This window comes from Leptonotus elevatus, chromosome 2 (genome assembly GCF_054856555.1).
Source record: "Leptonotus elevatus isolate MCC_2025b chromosome 2, RoL_Lele_1.0, whole genome shotgun sequence".
In the NCBI taxonomy this organism is placed as follows: Eukaryota; Metazoa; Chordata; class Actinopteri; order Syngnathiformes; family Syngnathidae; genus Leptonotus; species Leptonotus elevatus.
Genome location: NC_141240.1, coordinates 13,450,906 through 13,470,910, shown reverse-complemented (window position 1 = coordinate 13,470,910; position 20,005 = coordinate 13,450,906). Strand labels below are relative to the sequence as shown.

The window sequence follows — 20,005 nt, the reverse complement described above, 5'->3', positions numbered from 1 at the left end:
GTTTGAGTTATTGGACAGAGTTTACTTTATGTAGTGTTAAATCAACTCTGCAGAGAGTTAATCAAAGTAAGCTCCGCCCACTTGATTAGAACTGCTCTGAATTCTGGGAGTGTTAAGTGGTGCAATTAAATTTACTGTACCTGTTATTTTATATTTAATAATGTTATGTTCATGTTTTATTGTTAAACAATCATTAACATTTTAAGTTCACTGCTACATCAGAGTTTTAGTGTTGTTATACTAACGGGGCACGAGGCACTTTATAATGTCATAATTTCCTGGAAGGGATTTATTTATTTATTCCATTATTGGTGATATTCTTACATTATTTGGGTTTTATTACATTTTTGATCGAGTTAAGTGCACATTTTATTTCATTTTAAGGAAATTATTACATTGTGTGACGCTGCAGTGGATGATAGGCATTGTAAATTTCATACATGTTAAATGTAATTAGTTATTAACTTGATCAAATGTATTGTATAAATTTTCACACAAAGTTATGTTTGTGTAGTCATTTTGTGTGTCGTATCTACAGTACTTTGCTGCATCTGCTGGATGACTCAAGAATTTAAACAGCCATCTGCATTACCTTTTACAACGCTTTAATATGGTAATTAATGGTCTGCCTTTGTCATTTTTAATGTGTAACTATTTATTCATGTCTGCTCATATGCTACATTTACATGGTCAATGTTGTGATGTCTGCCTCTAATAATGGCGAGCCGATGATTGAACTACATGGCCCCCTCCAAGTCCGCCTCTTATCTGCTTCTCCGCCCACACACACTTTTACATTTCTAAAGGACAGCTGGGAGAACAGAAGGCAGCAAGGGCTCCTTAGGATGTGGGAATAAGTGCACAGAATGTGTTTTCCCATTGACATGAAAATGTTTTTGTCTTTTTTTGAAACACTTTTTTGAGAGAAGAATATGAGAAGAAGAAAATACATCTGAATTTATGCGAAATAAGCAGACCCACATTCAAAGGAATAAGACTACAATGAGACCATGCAAATTGGTAAATTGTATGTTATCAATAACTCTAGTTCACATGAAGTATTCTGCTGTTTTAACTTTTTATTAGTAGTGTTAGACTTGTGATGATTCGCAACAAGTGGCGTGATGCAAATTGCGACAAAGTCATTATTTGTTGGAATGGAATTAGCAAATCTGGATTGCGCGCTGCCAATACCTTCTTTACATTCCAGGGCCACTCTGGACTCCAAGTTGTCCATCTGCAGCTGAAGACGTTTCAGGGTGCGGTCAGCGTCTCTCGACTTCCTCTTATAGGCTATCAACACAGCGATGATGACCAATAACAGCATCCCGCCGCCACCTCCGATCCCGATGATGGCAGGCAGCGTCAGCAAACTATCAGAGTAGATGTGAAGAGTACCTGGGGAGTACTCGAACCCGCCGGCTCGGATCTGAAAACAAACAAGAAGCATTTTTAATGATGGAAATATACACAGAAGTTTAAGCGACTGTTCCATGTTATGCAAGCGAACGCTGGAATCTTTCATATCAGAAATTTATGTTCAGGGTAATGCTCATAGGATCATCAGGGAAAAACATATTGCTAATTATTTGCTTTTCCGTGAATGTATTTTCTGTTTCTCTTGGGATTCGACTTTATCGAAATGAAAATAAATAAATACAGTGCCAGGCACTAGTTCGTCTAAGAGCAGCAGATGGTTAGAGGAGAATAGTTGGTGGTCTAAGGAGATCGAAACTTGGTGGTCTGATGAAAGAGAAGTTGTTTGACCCAATTTCTACCTCAAGAATCATGAAATTTTTATCTCCTCTGTAGTCAATATGGAGGCCCATCGTTGACAGGCGCATGCTTGGGGAGCCTTACATCACCTTAATTACTGTGAACTCTTTTTGCCAGGAAATTTTTGTTTTTTTTTGCCTGCAGGGGAGATGCTTCAGGCTGTGGATGATGAAGACCTCAAAGATGACTTTTTCAGATTTGTTTATGATCTCTGATCTGGAGAAGTAGAGATTTAAAAATAACCCATCGTGAACGGTTGAACAATGTTGATGACGAAATGTACCACTGCTCATACAAATATGGAGCACGTAAAGATCCAAAGAGAAAGTTCAGAAAATGTAGTTTATTTGTTGCTGAGGCGTCTATCCATCGATCCGTTCTCTATGACTTGTATTGTTGAAGGTCATAGGACAGCTGGATCATCCCAGCTGACCTTGCATGAAACATCAATGTTGAAAAAACTATTCATAAAATTTGCTATTGATTTTTTTGTTAAAATGGCTAAAAAAAAAATCTGTATCTGTCCCTATCAAATAAAATAATAAAATAACTACTTCAGGCATGTATTCCAATGGATAATGTTAAATTAAACTTAACTATGGGGTCAGCAAAAAATTAAGATGTTAAGTAAAGATTGCCATTGAGTTATTCAAGAGCGACAATGTAAAAAAAAAAAAAAAAAAACATATGCCGCATAAAGCATATTCACCCGCAATAAAAGTAATCAAACAGAGTAATTAGCTACTTTTAAATATCTCCCCAAGCAGCCATGGCAATTAGGAAAAGTGAAACATGTTTTTTGTGTGTGTGTGTGTGTGTGTGTGTGTGTGCTTCGTTAGTACATTTGCATTTATCTCAGTAAATAAAGAAACACAGAGCGCGGGAATCCATCAAATCAAGCAATCCACTAGGGGGGTTGATACACGACTCAAATGAATAATGATTATACACTTTGAAGTTCTCGTAAGTGAACTTTCATGTCTAATTAGAAGAGAAAAAAATCAAAGCTGAAAGTATAACATCAATATCTACGTATGTAATGTATGTGTGTACAACTCAAATTAGCGGAAGCGAGACAATTGCAACAGTTACAGTACATGAATACGCAGTTATCAGTTTGTTGAGAAGACAATAAGCAGGACACCCGCATTACAATGACACGTTTCAGCTTACTTAGCCGCTCATATTGACAGTGCTGAAAATTCACATCTGACGCAGGTTTCACGGATTTCTGGTTTTGTTGTGAACAGTTTTTATGCCAAAAATAAATGTTATATATTTGACAGATGTCAAGTGATGATCAAACTAAAGTGCCTTTAGCTATAATCAAGACTGGTTGCACCTAACAGGCTTTGTTAACAGCAGTTATTCACTGGTCAAAGACATTTTTCACTTAAGTGCAAGTGCAAATGGATGCTGATAGTTGCATTAAAACAAACAAACAAACATGAGCATAGCTTTAATCAGAATTTGAGATACTTTAAGTGGACTTAGTAATGACTGCAACACCACATCTAAAGTAGATAACCAAGTGAGTGGACTGAGTAATTGAAAGCAGTAGACACTAAATCAAATCAAATTAAATGAAATAAAAAAAAATGGATGGCAGTAGTAGCTTTTCCCCCAGTGCTCTCGCATAAAAATTACAATTCAAAGACAGTAAAAAAATCAACAACAAAAAAAGTTCAACAAACCAGCAAACTTTCATTTAGCGCATTTTTGCTAAAAAATTAACTCACTCACAAAATGTTACTATGTACTCTGTTTTTCTTAAATATGTAAAATACGAAAAAAAAAAAAAGGCCTACTCGGGCAGTATAAGACCTAAGTGCAACTATGTTTGCCTTCTAGAGGTGAATGGTGATATTACAACTTAAAACTACAGTCAACTGCTGCCGACTCGCTGTTCTGTACCCACAGATTTGCATACTCTCTGATTTTGTTGGTCCAATTTTTTTCCCCTCATATTTTTTTTCTGGGATTTCCCCCTCCATTTAGCCCTCGTTTTACCTACAAAACTGTACTGATTGTTTATCAACATTTTTTGAAGAATATTTTGGTTTAAAAATAAAAACTTCAAAAATTCAATATTTTCCTATTTTTTTTTTAATTATTAATGAAGAGGCCACTCAGAGTGTGTCAAGGTTTAATTTCTGCTGCAGACAAAAATAAGTACTGATTGCTGCAGAGAGGCCTGTTCCCCAAAATATTCTTGGGCAACAGCCCCCCACCTATTGTCAGCCCTTGGAACCCTTGGAAGCATTTAAGGGTTCCATGTTTTTCTTCCACGAAAAGAACACATATGAGATCTTAGATAAGAACAACAGATAAAAATACAATGATAACAACAAATAATGACTACCTAATAAAATAATTTACACATCGCACCCACCATGGTCATGAACTGAATGTCGGCAATGCAGGATCTTGTTACAGACAGTAATAAATAAAGAAGCACCCTCAATAAGAGGTGTTAAGACAAAAAAAGTGTGGAAAAAGAATTCACAAAAAGAAGTTGAAGAAAGGGAAGTAAGCATCCTCTCACAAAGTAAAGCAGTCGTCCTTTATCAAAGTAAAGTTAAAAGTTTTTGTTGTTTTACTGTTAAAAGTGGTTGACAATACTGTACATCTTCCGATGATACGAGTGCCGTGTGAGCACAGGCATCTCAAAAAAGTTGGTGACACATTTTCACAAAGTGAGTGTCTATTTTTACTCTTGTGACAGACTGAAGGAGTGATGGAGGAACGAAAAAGCTGTAGGCCAAAACAACAAACGAGTTTCTTCGAAAAAACTCGAGGGAGGCGCGCAGCTGCCAACGCGCAGCTGAGCGTCAGAAGGGACACGCAAAGGCTGGCTGACACATACACATTGTAGGGTCCTTACTTTACACCCACACAAGCTGTGTAATGTCTGGACACCCATTGGGGTCCCCTGTATGTAGGTCATTCTACATGGGGAACATCTTTGTGCAACAGCTGCGTCCCTCTCCACAGAATCACACGCAAACACAAATATACATAAGTACTCATGGGTGTATATATATATATATATATATATATATATATATATATATGGATAGATAGATAGATTTTTTGTTTGTTTGGGTATTGTGAAAAAGATGGTCAAACTACACCAAAACCACAACACATTGCATCATTCTTTTTAAATTCCAGCATGACATTTTGTGGTTTAGTGCAAGAGTGTTGCATGTAAGGGTTTTTAATAAGTTGTTCCAACCTTGGAGCTGGCTGCTTGATGCCGTTGAGAGCTATCATGCTGAATTAAATGGATGTGCTGTCATTGGATTTGGAGGCATATTGGCTGTCGCTGGCAGGGAACAAATGTCAAAAAGATATAGCGAGGCCATTGTGAGAGGACATTGGCTATAAGTTTAAAAAGGGGCATAAGGGGGGGGGGGGGGGTAGTGAGTGGGTGTACTGGCACACATATTCAGAAATACATCCAAATGTATTCAGAGCGGGAGCTGTGTCGTCTGCCTGAGGTTGACCTTCTCCACTGCAAGATGTGGTGATTTTAAAAGTCTGCTACAGTCAGAGCGAATCAGAGATGTACGTCTGCAGTCTGGTGACAGTTTGAAACAAGTACCGCTCAACGCTCGCTGTGGGCTGCACTTACTAAGCTTGTTTGTGTTGGCTTTCTGATACTAACGTGATGAAAGTGACATTGACATCATTCGCACCGTGGATGCTTGGGGAAAAAAATGTTGCATTGGTTTTTGTCGCAGAACTTGTGTCAAAAAACTGTTCAGACTTACAGTAATGTGTGAAAAGGACTTTGCTGTGATTCCTCTGTCACGTCATGTCATCTTGTTAGGACTTGTTATGGATTTATTTTCTACAAATATTTCTCTCATATTATGTTTTGCTATGACTTTCTCTTTAGGCTTCCTGCTGTCTTTGAATTTTAAAACTATACCATTGGTGTCACTCATTTTAATTCAGGGGCCACTCAAATTTGATCTCAAGTGGGCTAGGCAATTTGTAGCCTAATAACTAATAATAATAATAGTAATAATAATGAATCATTATATTAATAATGAATAAATAACAACATGAGTCTGAGTAACAACCACATTTCAGAATGTCATCTAACTGGTTGTCTATCCAATGGGCAAATTTATCAACAACAGTTAATTTTAGTGAAAACACTGCCGATTGTGTTCTGTCCTCATGGGCCAGATTGGACCTCCTAACGAGCAAGTTCTGGCCCATGGGCTGTATGTTTGACAACCCTGTTCTTTACCATTACTGAGGTTTACAACTTCTGCATCTCCACTGTTCATGGAGTCATTGGCTGAACTACACATCAATCAATAGTGACAGAAGCCTATTTGGTCAATTCCATCACCCATAGGAATGTCCCGATCCGATCACGTGATCGGAAATTGGGCCCAATCACGTGGTAGCTGACTCGATCGGAATAGGACGTTGTCTCCCGATCAGGATTTGGATAAATATAGCCTATGAGGTTATTTGTACAACTTTTTATTAGATCTGGAGTTGCGCGGTGCAACAGTGAGACTTAATTTTTCCACACAGCTTAGCGTCCGGCATGGCGTCACTTTGCTACAGTGACACTATTGGCATAATGTCATTGAGCGGCGGGGCTAAACAAGGAAGTAGATGATAATAATCTATTATCATCTTTAATGTGGCGGAAAGGATATACAGTAGATGCGTTGGACGCTTCTCCGCCGCTGCGCTGCACTTCACTGACAGGAAGCCCCGCTGCTAGCCGGGCAGCCCCGCCGCTATTAAGTGCTGGCGACTCTGGATGTGCTCCGTGCCATCTCCGCGGCTCTAGCTGCGGCACCCGACTCTGATCGCCCTTCGAAGGGAGCCCGGTGCCTAGCCTAGCGCGAATCCGTAGGGTCGGACGTCCTTAGCGGGGTCGCCAAATCCCACCCGGGCCGGCAGTCTAGCCTGGTGCGAGTCCAGACCCAGAGTCAGGATATGGTAAGATTAAATACATTTTGCTTGTTTACTCTATAAATGCAGCCTTTTGTTTGTTGTGTAGTTGGCTTGTTTCACGCACATATATACTGTATTTTTTCTTTCTAAAGTAAAACAACATTATGTTAGCCCATTAATTTGTGTTAAGTAGCATGCTTTAAAACGGCTACAGTAGGTTCTCAAAAATAAAGCTCTAAAGGGGGTTTAACTGTTTTACTTAGTTTAACCACTGCTCCCTTTACCATATAAAAGGTGTTGGGATAGTTAAAAAAAAATTGTATTCTGTATAATAAAATGCCGAAGTATCGGATTGGGACTCGGAATTGGCTGATCTCAAAGAGAGGTGATTCGGACTCGGGTCCAAAAAAGTGTGACCGGGACATCCATAATCACCCAATCTTGGGTATTTACCAGTATACAATCTGTCAATCATTATCAACAACAATTACCCACAGCACCAGTTTACATTTGCAGTAGGATAGGACACAGGGTCTGGTGAGATTCTTTTCATGTATTTCGAGGTTATTTTTCAAACATTTTTTTTTCAAGAACAAACTTTCGAAGAAAGGCCAACCTTTGGGGATGCTAAGAGAACAAATTGGCAATCTGAAGAAGTTATACAGAAACAATGTTTCGACATGGCGACAATTTCCTTCTTTTTTTTTAAACTGAAGAGCAAATCCGAGGTTGAATGGGATGGAATAGAAAGACTGTAATTTACACAAATTTGTACTATTAGCACAAATTATAATCTAGGTCATGCTACTTTGTACTATTGGTAGTGTGGAGCAAGCCAGCAGAAGGACTGCTTAGCTGGAGTCTGTAAACAGGATAAATATGCCTGTCTGGGTACAAAAGCAAAGCTGTGTCTGCAAAATTTGAAAAGAAAAAAAATCTTGAAGGTTATGTTCATTTTATTCCCTCTACCATACTGTTTAACACAGACTAAAACTAATAAAAAATGTTGGAATAACAAAGTGCACCGCGGGACTTAACAACAAGCAGCACCTGCAGCAAAAAACTGCTGATGTGTGTACGATGTGTGGACAGTGTTGATGTGCACTGAAAAGGAAGGAATGTTTTTTATTTTATTTTATTATTATCTGCAAACTTGTGAAGGTTCCTTCATTGGGACATGTCACACCCTTCAGCCGCATTCAACTCAACATTTTAAGTGTACTGTGACACTTTTCTTCTTTCTGGACCAACTTAAAAAATATTTTGCCTGTGTAAAAACAAGGCTTACCTGATGCTCAGCAACAGGCAAGGGAAGAACCTGTGAAGTTAAACATGTTAATTAAGCATTACATATTTAACAGCCACCTTGGTGTGCAAGCTCAGTGAAGCGTAACCTGGATCTGTCAGAGGAAATTGTTGTGGAAAGCCACAAGGGCTTATTCCCATAATTCAACAGCAAGGTTAGAGTGACATTATATGCTGAGTTTGTCAAATGGGAATATTTTTAAATGCATAAACATGAACGAGGTCAGTCTGAACATACCTTAGCCCAGCAGGTGTTACAGAGAGGAACAGTGATGAAGTAATAGAGGACACAAAGGATCACATTTATAGTGTGGTGTCGAGATTTTGCACTAAATATATTCAACTTGAAGCTTGTGATATTAACCCCATCTGAAGTGAATCAATTGGTCTCAAACACTTTAAAAATGTTAAATATATGATTGAAGGGGCAAAAAATGGTGAAATAATAAAATATGATTTACAAATCACGCTTATATTAGGTGGAAGTTTACATTCCCCTTATGAGCACACTGTATTATGAGAAAAAAGGCTTAGTGCCCATAAAATCCAAAATACTGCGGCAATGGTTTTGATATTTTCAGAGGTTGAAGTTGACATTAGTAGAGATGTGCATGTGAATTTTGGTGGCAATTCATAACATTTTAGTGTCATTAAGCAACATTTAGTTTTTGTACATTTACAATTGTGCTCATAAGTTTATATACTCCAAGTGTATGTAAACCTTCAAGCACAACTGTATACATGTGTGTATAAAAATCTGTAAAAATACAGTTCCAGAAATGTTTTAAAATCTGATCTAAAAAGTTCCATTAAAGTGGACAGAAGACAGGAATAGTCTTTTCGTCCACATTCCATATTGTTTTTTTGTTTATTTTTTTGTCCTTTTTATTTTTGAACACAGAAGACTTTATAATTTACTGGAACCTTGAAACATCGACAGACTGTGACCAAGAAAGTTGCACCAACCGTGACTTTATGTTGTCCGGTGAGGTTGGGCCACTCGCACAGTAACTGGCTCTCAGACAAGGTGAGAACGCAGGGAGTTTCTCCGATGAGCACCGTGTAGTTGAGACGACTGTTGCCTGGGGCTGCCGGGATCAGATTACGACCCTAAATGGAGGCAAGGACAAATACAATGAGGTAATTTTTTTTTTTAAACTCATTCATGAACAACATCCAGCCATTCCTTTTCTATAGCAACTCCTCATTAAGGTCACGGGTGAGCTGGACTTTGGGCAAAAGCTGGCCCACACCCTGGACTGGTCATCAATAGCAAATTAATGAACATCATTCAGACCATCTGACCAATCAAAGGGCACTTTCAAAATCAACATCCATTCACATTCACAGACCGTAGGCTCAATTTAGAGTCTTCAATTACCCTAACGTGCTATCCGGTATTTCCATGTTGATAACAAATACTCATGAAACATTAAGGCTTTATTTTCACACCATTTATATGAACACAGCATGACTGGGATGAGAAGTCTCACTTCATTTTGGCGTATTTCTTATTTGAAATTTGCACTGTGATGGAAGGTGGGAAGTGAGCTATGCGAAACAAACAGAAAAAGTGGAGGAAGATAAATGCAAAACAACATGAAAGTTGGCAAGTAACTTCAGGAACGTAAGTGAAAATAATCTATAAAAGAAATAATACGTGGAACTTGAAAGACGTGAGTGAGAGGTGATGGCTTCTGTGTCTCCTGTTGCTTTCGCTGCAGCACACAGACACACACTCCCCTTTCTAATCCCATTGTCTCTACAGGAGACCACAACTCACTCCATAACTTTGTAAACATCTATTCCACATTAGGAAAACACGCACATGCACACACTCATGCATGCAGACACGTCATATTAAAAATAGTTTTATCTACTAGGATACACAATGCAAAATGTACACATTTAAGGATGCTCATCAAAAAATTTAAAGTTATTGTTAAGTTGATATTTTTCTTTTTCAGCTAATTCATTGCAAATTATTCCCCAAAAACGGTGCATTAAAATGACTTTGTGATGTTTTAATGACACATAAAAACATTTCTAATTGATAATTTAAGTTACTTAAGCCCAATAACTTTTAATACATCAAGATTAAGTCTCCTGTGCTGAGACTATGTTTTTTTGTTTGTGATTTTTTATCCTTTTTGAAGAAAATGCCAGTGCCTTTTCACGAATGCAGGTTCTACAACACTACCAACATTTAAGGTTACAAACAATTTTTCGCAGCAGAAAAAAAAAACACTCAGACTCCGCCAATGTGAGTCAGTTTATCGTTTTTCAGTTTATTGTTTAGTATTTGTGGCTTATAAATTGGCGCCGTCTGATTTACGCCGTCCTGTAGGAAGAGCACTCTGTAATGTATTTGTAACGTTATGAAAATGTAATTTACATGTACGTGCGGTCTCCAATTTGAAAGGAATGCTACGGTATGTTTACATTATATTCACAAATGTGCTCACAAATGTGCTTCAAAGAATCCATGTTTCATTTGTAGAAAGTCTTGACAGAAGATGAAAAATGTTAGAAGTTGATCAGAGTGTGAGGAATATGAAAGACCCCATACGAATGTGACGGGATGGCAGGGAAAGTGCCGGCACCCGTGTTAGACTGCAGCCCCTTCGCTCCATATGGCCCTCATTGAGATCATGATGGACCATGACAAAACTAGGAAAATCTTGAATACGGAGGAAAAAAATGGCCAAAATCTCACAGTAAACTATGAGGCAAATGGGACTGTCATGGCTGACAGGAATGTAGTATAAACACAGCATAATAGTTTGCCCATAATTAAAATGGAAAATATATTTTAGGAGGAAAACTGATGTGTTGTGTACTTTGTATTTGAATTTGCAGCAAACTCTCTTAAAATCGAATTAAAATGCATATAAAGTGCATGTGACTGAAAAAAAAACAATGATCGAAAAGGGAAAACATAACAAGTGGTCTTCTGACCTTAAGGATGAGCGGAGATGTTGGTTTGAGCTCCATTATTCCAGATGAACTGAGTGGTTCAAACACAGGGTCGGGATAGTAGCTGAAAGTCTCATTGACCGCCACCAAGGAGTTCACATTGTCCATGTAAAACCCAATCTCATCAGGACCGGTGCCGGTTTCGGAAAAGCTCAGCTCAGAGTCTGCCACGGATGGAGCGAGGCAGACCATGACTGAGTTGTTGTATACTGTACAGTTCTGTGAATGAGACGAAACATGACGTTAGTCGAACAACGCTAACATTGCTGTACTTTTGCTCAATTCTTTGTCACTTCATATTGGCACAATTACCACTGTCATAAAAAAAAAAAGTTCCATAGTAATACCATAGTTCTTTTCCCCCATTAGTATTTTCATTTTGAAGGTGTAAAGTAGACTTAATTCCTGGTTTTATCAAATGAATTTATATAATATAATATTTTACACAAATGCCTTATTTTTGTTGTTTCTCTCATTTTTGTGACAGTCGTATAGCACACTGACCTTTGAAATGTGGCCTGAGGTAGACAGAAGAGGACAAGTGATCAACACACGTTCTAACACTTTAAGATGGAGACGCTGGAGAATGATGTCTGTGCTATGTGAATCTGACAGATTATGCTCGTTTGAAAGTAAATAATGTACGTTAATAGAATTTAAGCAAATATCGGCGCTGTGGATTTTCATTCATAATTGTAACTTTTGTTAGGATGTGGGATGAAGTCAATAATTCAAAGTCACATAGACTTGTTCATATTCAACATTTATAGTGCATTTGAAGTAGTTTCCCTTTTTATTTATATTGCTGCTAAACTAAATGAACATATAAATAAAAAATATATAAAATGGGGAACGCTAAGCAAGGCAAGGCCAGGCAGATTTATTTAAACAGCACATTTATTAATAAACAAGATAACTGAATGTGCTTCACAAAAAGCATTTACCAACAAAAGAGTTGGACGTTTTAAATCAAAGTAAAGAAATAAAAAATAGCTACCAAAATTACTAAAATAACATACAGTGCTAAAACAAGATTTTGGAAAAAATTCATTTTGAAAAATTATTTAAAAGACCTTAATCATAGCGGTGGTGGTGGGTGTTGGGGGGCAGCATTTAACTTAGATTTAAAAGCATTTACACTTGGGCCTGAATTCACTTCTTTCGGCATCTTATTCCATTTGCATGCAGTCTAAGGGCTAAATTCACCATGATAGTTTTGAACTCTGGTGTCCACTAATTGACCCAAGTCTGCAGATATCATATCAGATCCCAACTGGGTTTACATTCAATTAGCATTTCTTTAAAGTATTCAAGACCAAAACCATTCCATTATTCAGGCTTGTCTGCACATAGCCGGGTATTTTTAAAAACAGATATTTCCCTCTCTCCCCATGTAGGAAAATTTTCCGTTCACCTCGTTTGTTTGAAAAAAACAACAACACTTCTACACTAAAAAGCAAAAGTGAGGTTTTTTTTACAAGACGTTTTATCAAACCCCGAATCAGTTCCAGGCTAGGGACATGGACTCTTTTTGTTAAATGCTAAAATGTTTGTTGTGAAATAAGACACATTGTGACACGCTTCCCAAGGCACCTACAAAATAAAAGTCACTACGCATTCCAGCTGTCAAGACACATTTATTGTGATGAGGCGCGACAATAGCAGTGCCTCTAACTATGCACAAATGACATATTCATGAATGGACTCGAAGCAAACTTTCCAGAAAAGCGCACATAACTGGGCAACCCACTGTAATCTTATTTCGAGCCTTGAAACTAATAAATAAATTGTAATGCAATGCATTTCACGTATAATAACGATAACGGAGTTTCAAATATGAGGAAAATAATTAGTTAGATTACACCGTTTATGAAAAAAAGAACGCAGTTACCAACACCATTAGTTTCAACGCCGTTATTCCCAACACTGATTATATGATATTATATGATATTATATGATATTATACGATATTATATGATATTATATTATATTATATTTATATTATATTTACATATATATATATATATATATATATATTATATTTATTATATTAGTGATGCACCGAATATTTGACCACCGCAAATTTTCGGTGTAAAACGGCTATTTTTGCCATTTTCGGCATTCAGCCGAAATAAAATTAAAGCCAAAACAAGATGGCCGAAATAGGATGTTGTGGTGACGCAAGCAAAAAAACGCTGCAAGCAAGCGTCTGTTTTAATTAAATAGTGAACGCGGGGGTGAGTGTCCGCCTCCCTTCTTGCTGGCTTCACCGGTCAGTCGCAGCAGCTCCCGGGGTCATTGCGCGCACTGGAGGAGAGGGGCGTTGTTTGGTGTACAACATTTATTAAGCGGGTCGAAAAAAGACAGAACTGCCGTGTACTGCAGTACAGGTGAGCCACTCTTTCTCCTGTGTGGGGGGGTGGGGGCTCAATCAATGGCCAAATCGCTGGCACTGTTCTCCGGACAATGACCAAAAGCCCCAGCTTGGCATTCAAGCCCCTCCCCTCCTGATTGAAAGGAGCACCTTCCCTTTTTTTTTTCTTTTTCTTTTTTTTTCTAAAGAGACCCACGAAGGCTTCCACTTTTTCATCCTGGTGGCTGTGCTAAATACTTTAGCTAATGCTAGCACTATTGCTTTCAACAGTTTTAAACACGGAAACACTTAACGCTATCTCCGGGTGGCGACAGACCTGTACAGGACACCAAGTGTGACTTTGCAGTCCGTTCCCGAAGCCGATTAGCTGGTGTGAACAAATGCATTTATTTATTTTTAAACGTTGGTGAATATGTGAATGTGCTGATTTTAAGTGCGACGCACCTTGTCCCGCCGCACGCAGGCATCTGTCCCCGCTTGTGCAAACTACATTGACTAAGGTGCAATCGCACCGCCAGAAAATGCTCAACCCTCGTTTGGTGTTTAATGTACCATTAGCCAACATGTCTGCGGTGTGGGCACATTTCAATTTATATTGTGCTTGGTTAAAATGCCAGTGCTAAATAAATATTTTATAATAATATAAGAATTTTAATTAATTATAATAAATTATAATAAATGCAATGATAGTAAAAATTGGCATAATTTTTTCTCGGTGTTTCGGTTTTCGGCCGAGCATGTTTCATTTTTGTTTTCGGTTCCGGCCAAACATTTTCATTTCGGTGCATCCCTATATTATTTTATCGTATAAATCATTTAGCACTAATTATAAATACTAAGAGCTGATTGTGTACTGCGATGAGGTCGGTGGGCTGTAGAGTGTGAGAGTTTGTGTGTGTGTCACAATATTACTTACATGAAAAGACTCTGCCTGTCCATACTTGGCCCTTATCTTTGGTTCCCGGATTGTTGCAAGGTTGGTCCCACTCACTGTCAATAGGGTTCCACCACTGCAGAGAAGAAAGAAAACATTTATACTTTGCAGCAAGAAGAACCCTATCAGATGGATATTAAAACAGGTAATAACACCAATAAGAAATCAAAATAAAATAAATTAAAATTAGGAGTAGTTCCCTTCTTTTTTTTCTTCTTTTTTTTAAATATATATATATTTTTTTAAATTTTTATTTTATTTGTTTTTAATTAAAAAAAAAAGAAAAAAGGAGTAGTTCCCTTCTTATCAGCTATAACAGCTTCCACTCTTTCAGTTTAGCAGTTTAATTTTCTTCCTTTCCTCTTTCTCAGACTGGCCTTTGCATTATGTTTATGTGGGCATATGTATGTATGTATGTATGTATGTATGTATGTATGTTAGAACAGGTAGCTTAATGGTTGTACCTTTATCTGCAAAACAACACACTGAGCAGTGCACACATACGTACAGCTATGTGACATTGTAGACGTAAAAAAAAAAAGATAACCCCCCCCCCACACACACACACACTCTCAAGACTACATATATTATAAATAAGAATTCTCTCTGTCCTAGCTCTCTAGTAGATTGCTCTTTACTTTCAAAAACGATCATTATCATGTTGTGGGATCGAGTGATTTCTTCACTATAATGTGCAAGAGCTACAATAAATGTAGTTGCTGCAATTTGCCAAAGCTGAATGCCAATAAATTCTAAGTATGTTCTGTGTGGATTCTTATTAGTATAAGGGTGAAAGAATGTAACCTATCTTAGCTATTCCAATTATTTCATGTCAAACATCTAATCTTCACTATTAGCATCATTGCCGTAAGTCCACTCATCAAATACTACTGCCTATTCACCATCTCTCAGATGCACTTTTTCTCTCCTCCTGTTGGCGCATTTTGTACTGAATCACTTTGAACCTGTTGCTTCTCCTTTGAAGTTCAAACACATGCAACATGAAAAGCACAAAGCAATTTGGGTAAATTATAGCAGAAGTGATCCAACAGCATTTATTCTCCATGATGGTTTAGCTGTCCCTAAATCCATCGCCATCTCATATTTTTTTTTGTTTCAATCAATTCTATTTGATATCTGCATGCTACACTAAATGTTACTGTATCTGTAATGTAAAGACTAAGTAAGATAAGAAAAGTGAATTTTGTTGTCTATATTGTTGTGTACCATGAGCTGTGATGTATTTCTATATAGTCTATACTGTTTCCACCAACATTGCTTTGTAGTAAAAATCATGGACAGCGTCCCGTTATTGATTGAGTTTGCTAAATGATCCATTCCTCTACTGGCGGTTGCCTTGGCTGGAATTCATCTGCTTTACAAACTATACACTCATTTACATCCATCACTTATGTCTCTGCACTCAATTATAATTGATAATGCATTCAGCTGGTCCATTGGAACTGTCAATATGGATGACTCGATCAAATGCAAGCTTATAGTGAGAAATGCTGAGGTTGCGTTTAAGTGTGCAATGTAAATGTAGACTTTCTGATGGCACCAACACATTGAATGACTTTCTCTAATATGAGATTATACTGTGTGTAATGCTTCCCTCAACAAGAGTGCCAACTAAAATTAAATTTCACAAAGGCTTTACTAACCTCCACTGTTACCTCCATTTCTCTTTTGGATCCCAGATGAGCACTTGTCACTGACTCATTTTAAGTGCTCTGTCTTCATGCAAATGGATTATCGTCGGACTTGTACAACGATGATGCCCTGACACTCCTTTTAAATGACTTTCCCCACTTATCACTGCTTGAGCAAAAGTGCCAATTCTCTGCTAGCGCGCAAAGGCAGACAATGAGGCAGAGATGATCAAATGTGATTTCACGTCTAATCGTCTTGTCATACTTTCTGTTTGAGCTGAGGTGTGACGGTGACATTGTCAGAAACATGCCAGCTAAATGAGTGTTCTGTAATTTTCTCCATTTTTGTAAATGCAGGTGGTTTTTTTCATGTGTTATCTTGTTTAAGTTTTACAAACAATGAAATGTTTCCCCTATTAACACCATGAGTCGTTAAATGTAATTTTATCAAAAATGGTATCTCTTCTGAAAAAAATAAATAAATACAATCTGAAATTGACTATCTTGTTGGGTGGCTTATATCAACCCCAAGCTTAACAGCAAATACTATATTCAATAATATTACCCAATTAATATGGAAGGTCTCTAGAAAGAGAGACTCATTAGCACCACAACTTCATTGTCACCATTCAGTAAGAATTAGGGCATGAGAAGTAAATAATTTCCTCATTCTTGTACTTTTTTTTCCTAGTAAATCTCTAATAGCCCCCAAATATGCTTCAATGAGAACTATAAATAAATAAAAAGGTTACACATTTGGTAAATATCCTTCAATTTTATCATAATATAATGACACTATCATGACAAATAAATATTAACCTGCCCCTTGGCTTATCTATGCCCTTCCGGTAATGCTTTACTCATGTTGTCTCAGGATGTCTTCATTTATTTATCAGTTTATATGCATTGCAGAATTCCATTACATAAAGCTATATATAGTACAAAGCTGTGCATTTAGAATGAACTGAGACGGAAACGTAGAAGCTTGATTGTCGTTAGCCGACTTAATTAAGACTCAGAGCCAAAGCACGAATGGCCAATTGACTATGACAACCTCACACTCTGCATTGACCTCTTCCGGTGTTAAAAACTGGCTTGACCCTGATGAACAATCTCTGGAGACACCATCCATTTATCTCTGTGTAAAGCCAGTGTCAGCTCTCACCTGGAATTTACATCTGCCCCATCCAGATATAACAGGCAGGAAAGATTCCTTGACTTGATAAATGTATGTAGCTACTCGGCTAATATAAAAGAAAATCCTGCACCAAAGTGATAATGTAGCCTGCAGCCCCTATTAGTGATAACGATGGAATTAAGGGACAAGTCTCTTGGTTCGTTAAGTTAATTTGAGACCGTTTATTGCTTCTAGGTGTAAATATAAGTCTAAATAGTTGTCTGTCGCCAAGCACCTTTTGCTATTAAATTGGTTCCTGTGCCCATACTAGCATCATTACTACCATCTAGTAGTGATGGCAAAATGAAGCTTCATGAAGCATTTGCGATATTTTTTGACTCCTCTAGATGGCACTCCTGATTCAAAGATGCAATGCAAATGTAATCCATTTTCATTGCACTTGCCTTTATCTTTAAACCAAGAGCACCATCTAGAGGAGTCAAAAAATATCGCAAATGCTTCATGAAGCTTCATTTTGCCATCACTACCATCTAGGTAGGAAAGGGTTAAAACTGTCAGCCCTGTGATTGGCTGGTCACCAATCTAGGAGATTGTATTTCAATGCACTTGACAGTGTTCTGGGAAATAACTCAATTATATTTGTGTTCATTCTTGTCTAAGCAATAGAGCTTAAGAAAGAAATCCTAAAAATGTGTTTTGCTATGAAATATATGTAGTCAACCTACAGTATATTGCAACAATTTGATGAAATGACACACAATCCAGTGAGTAATGCATTTTCCCAGCAGTCTTACGTGGTGGCTAGCTCGTAACAAAATATAATACAAATGCATCTGAATAAAATCAAGCGTTCTATGAGACAAAAGTTTACCTGGCAATGCTCCAGTCCGGTTCAATCCTCAGCACAGTGGGGTCTTCGGTATAATTAAACTTGACCTCTGGGTTTCTGAGGTCAGCGTCATCTATGTCCACCAAGACAGGTGCACTTCCTGGAGCCAGGCCAGCTGGCGTTATGCACACTATCTCATGAGCATTCCTCCTGGATGGGCAGACAACTTTAGTTGTATGGACTCAGATATACAGTTTAGTCCAGACGTTCTTAGATAGTGACAGGTTTCGCAAAATAATGCGCAATTTACCTTGGAAGACTTCAGCAGATTACCGATTGAAACAATTTACATGACTGTACATACAGTATAATCATCAATTGTAATAATTGGTTAAAAGTCATCTTTAGCCTGGAGCTCGTGGACAACACAAAATTCTTGAGGTCTGTCCCAGGATATTCGTTGTGTGTCTGACTGCATTCAGTTTTGTCATCAGTAAGTAAAAATCATGCTCAATTGAAATGAGGAGAATATTCAACGCCCTGGCCTTCAAAAAATCTTGAAAATATGTGAATATAATGAGCCAAAATGTACTAATGAGCACAGAGTCGTGTATATCCGTTCTATTACTGGTGCATATTCAATTGATGTAGCCACACATTAATGATGCAGACAGCTAGTGTGCGTGTACATACAGTACATATATAATAAAATATACATTTGTTACAGCTATGTGGTGGCTGCTTTTCTAGGACATGACCGCACAACAGTAATGCAGTAGAGACGTGTTTGTTTGAGTTGATTCTCAGTCATCCCAGTTATGGTAAATTTGAATTGAGGGTACTGTGCATACCTGTTGAAGGCTTTACTACTGCAGAAGATGTATTCCGTTGTAATGTCGTTCTATCCTCCACATCCCCCCACTCCGTTTACCGTAGAGGTGAAATAATATATAATGTCCTTGTTGGCTTGTCACCATAGCAACCCCTTTTAAAAGTGCATGCCAGCAACCTTGATAAGATGCTACAAACACGGCGGCACAGTTCAGGTCTGACAGATAAAGACGGAGTTGCAGTGAAGTGGAATCAACTGGATTTACTGTGAGGGGGCTGCGACAGAAAGGACTGCAGCAACATCAAAGCTAGCACACAGTAGTTGCTTCAACACAGATTAGCAGCCAGGGGCTAATCCCTGCGTTTGACATGCATGCCACTGTTGTGATAGCTGGGAATGTTTTTTCTTTCTTGAGATTAAGGAAAAACCTGCGTGAGTTGAGGTAAAACACTGCTGTGTGCCTGTAAATAATACTGGTGCTTGCACATATGACATACAACTGCAAACACTCACAGCATGCGTACACGCATGTCTCATCCCTCATGGTGATGACACTGTTGTTTCTCACGCATGAACAACTACTTAAACAGATTTTTATTTTTTATTTATTTCCGTTGTCCTACCAGGCTTTCAAATCCTGTGGTCCCCAGTGTGTTTTTATTGGGTCAAAAAATGTCAAAATAATTTTTCATTCAGCATCAAACAGGCACACATTTGTGCCAAAGGACATTTGAAGTGACTAAATATATTCTTACTTTTTAAAACGGCAGGGTTGTGGTCCAATGCTGATAGAAACAGAGCTGCCTGCATTGAGGTAGCTCCCCTCTATAGTGACACGGGTGCCCCCAGATATCGGACCCTGAGAAGGCTGGATGCCAGTGAAAAATGGGGTCTGGAGAAAATATTAAACAAACACATGTATTAAATTGAAGTTTTTACATCTAGAATAGCCATTAATTGAATAAATGTAACTGTATTCAATGTGTTAACAAAAAAGTGGAGCTGTATTGGAAAGACAATTTAATCGTTTCTCTTCCAGTCTGTCAAAATATGTCCGTTTGTCAAACCAGCTCCTGGTGCAAAAAAAAGTTGGGGCCTGCTTAGACTTAGAGGAAGTAAAAATTGATTAATATATGGAGTTTGTCCCATTATTGCAGTGAGTGCAATTATACCACTTTATTTGAGATTATGGATGGATTAAAAACATTTTTTTTACAAGGTTCAAATTCTTTTGTCCAGACAATGTACCGGCTATAC

General features: G+C 37.9%; 1 protein-coding gene across 2 annotated transcripts in view; it reads right to left on the bottom strand.

Moving 5' to 3' along the window:
* Positions 1 to 20,005, bottom strand: part of LOC147178498 (plexin-A1-like) — a 221,003-nt gene that overhangs the window by 24,588 nt on the left and 176,410 nt on the right. For both annotated transcript variants that reach the window (XM_086067345.1, XM_086067346.1), the window contains exons 15-20: positions 19,504 to 19,640; positions 17,959 to 18,126; positions 14,280 to 14,373; positions 10,972 to 11,208; positions 8,980 to 9,123; positions 1,195 to 1,429 (exon numbers count right to left, since the gene is read on the bottom strand). In XM_086067345.1, the coding sequence (XP_085923471.1) occupies positions 1,195 to 1,429; positions 8,980 to 9,123; positions 10,972 to 11,208; positions 14,280 to 14,373; positions 17,959 to 18,126; positions 19,504 to 19,640 (1,015 nt within the window). The remainder of the gene's footprint in view (positions 1 to 1,194; positions 1,430 to 8,979; positions 9,124 to 10,971; positions 11,209 to 14,279; positions 14,374 to 17,958; positions 18,127 to 19,503; positions 19,641 to 20,005) is intronic.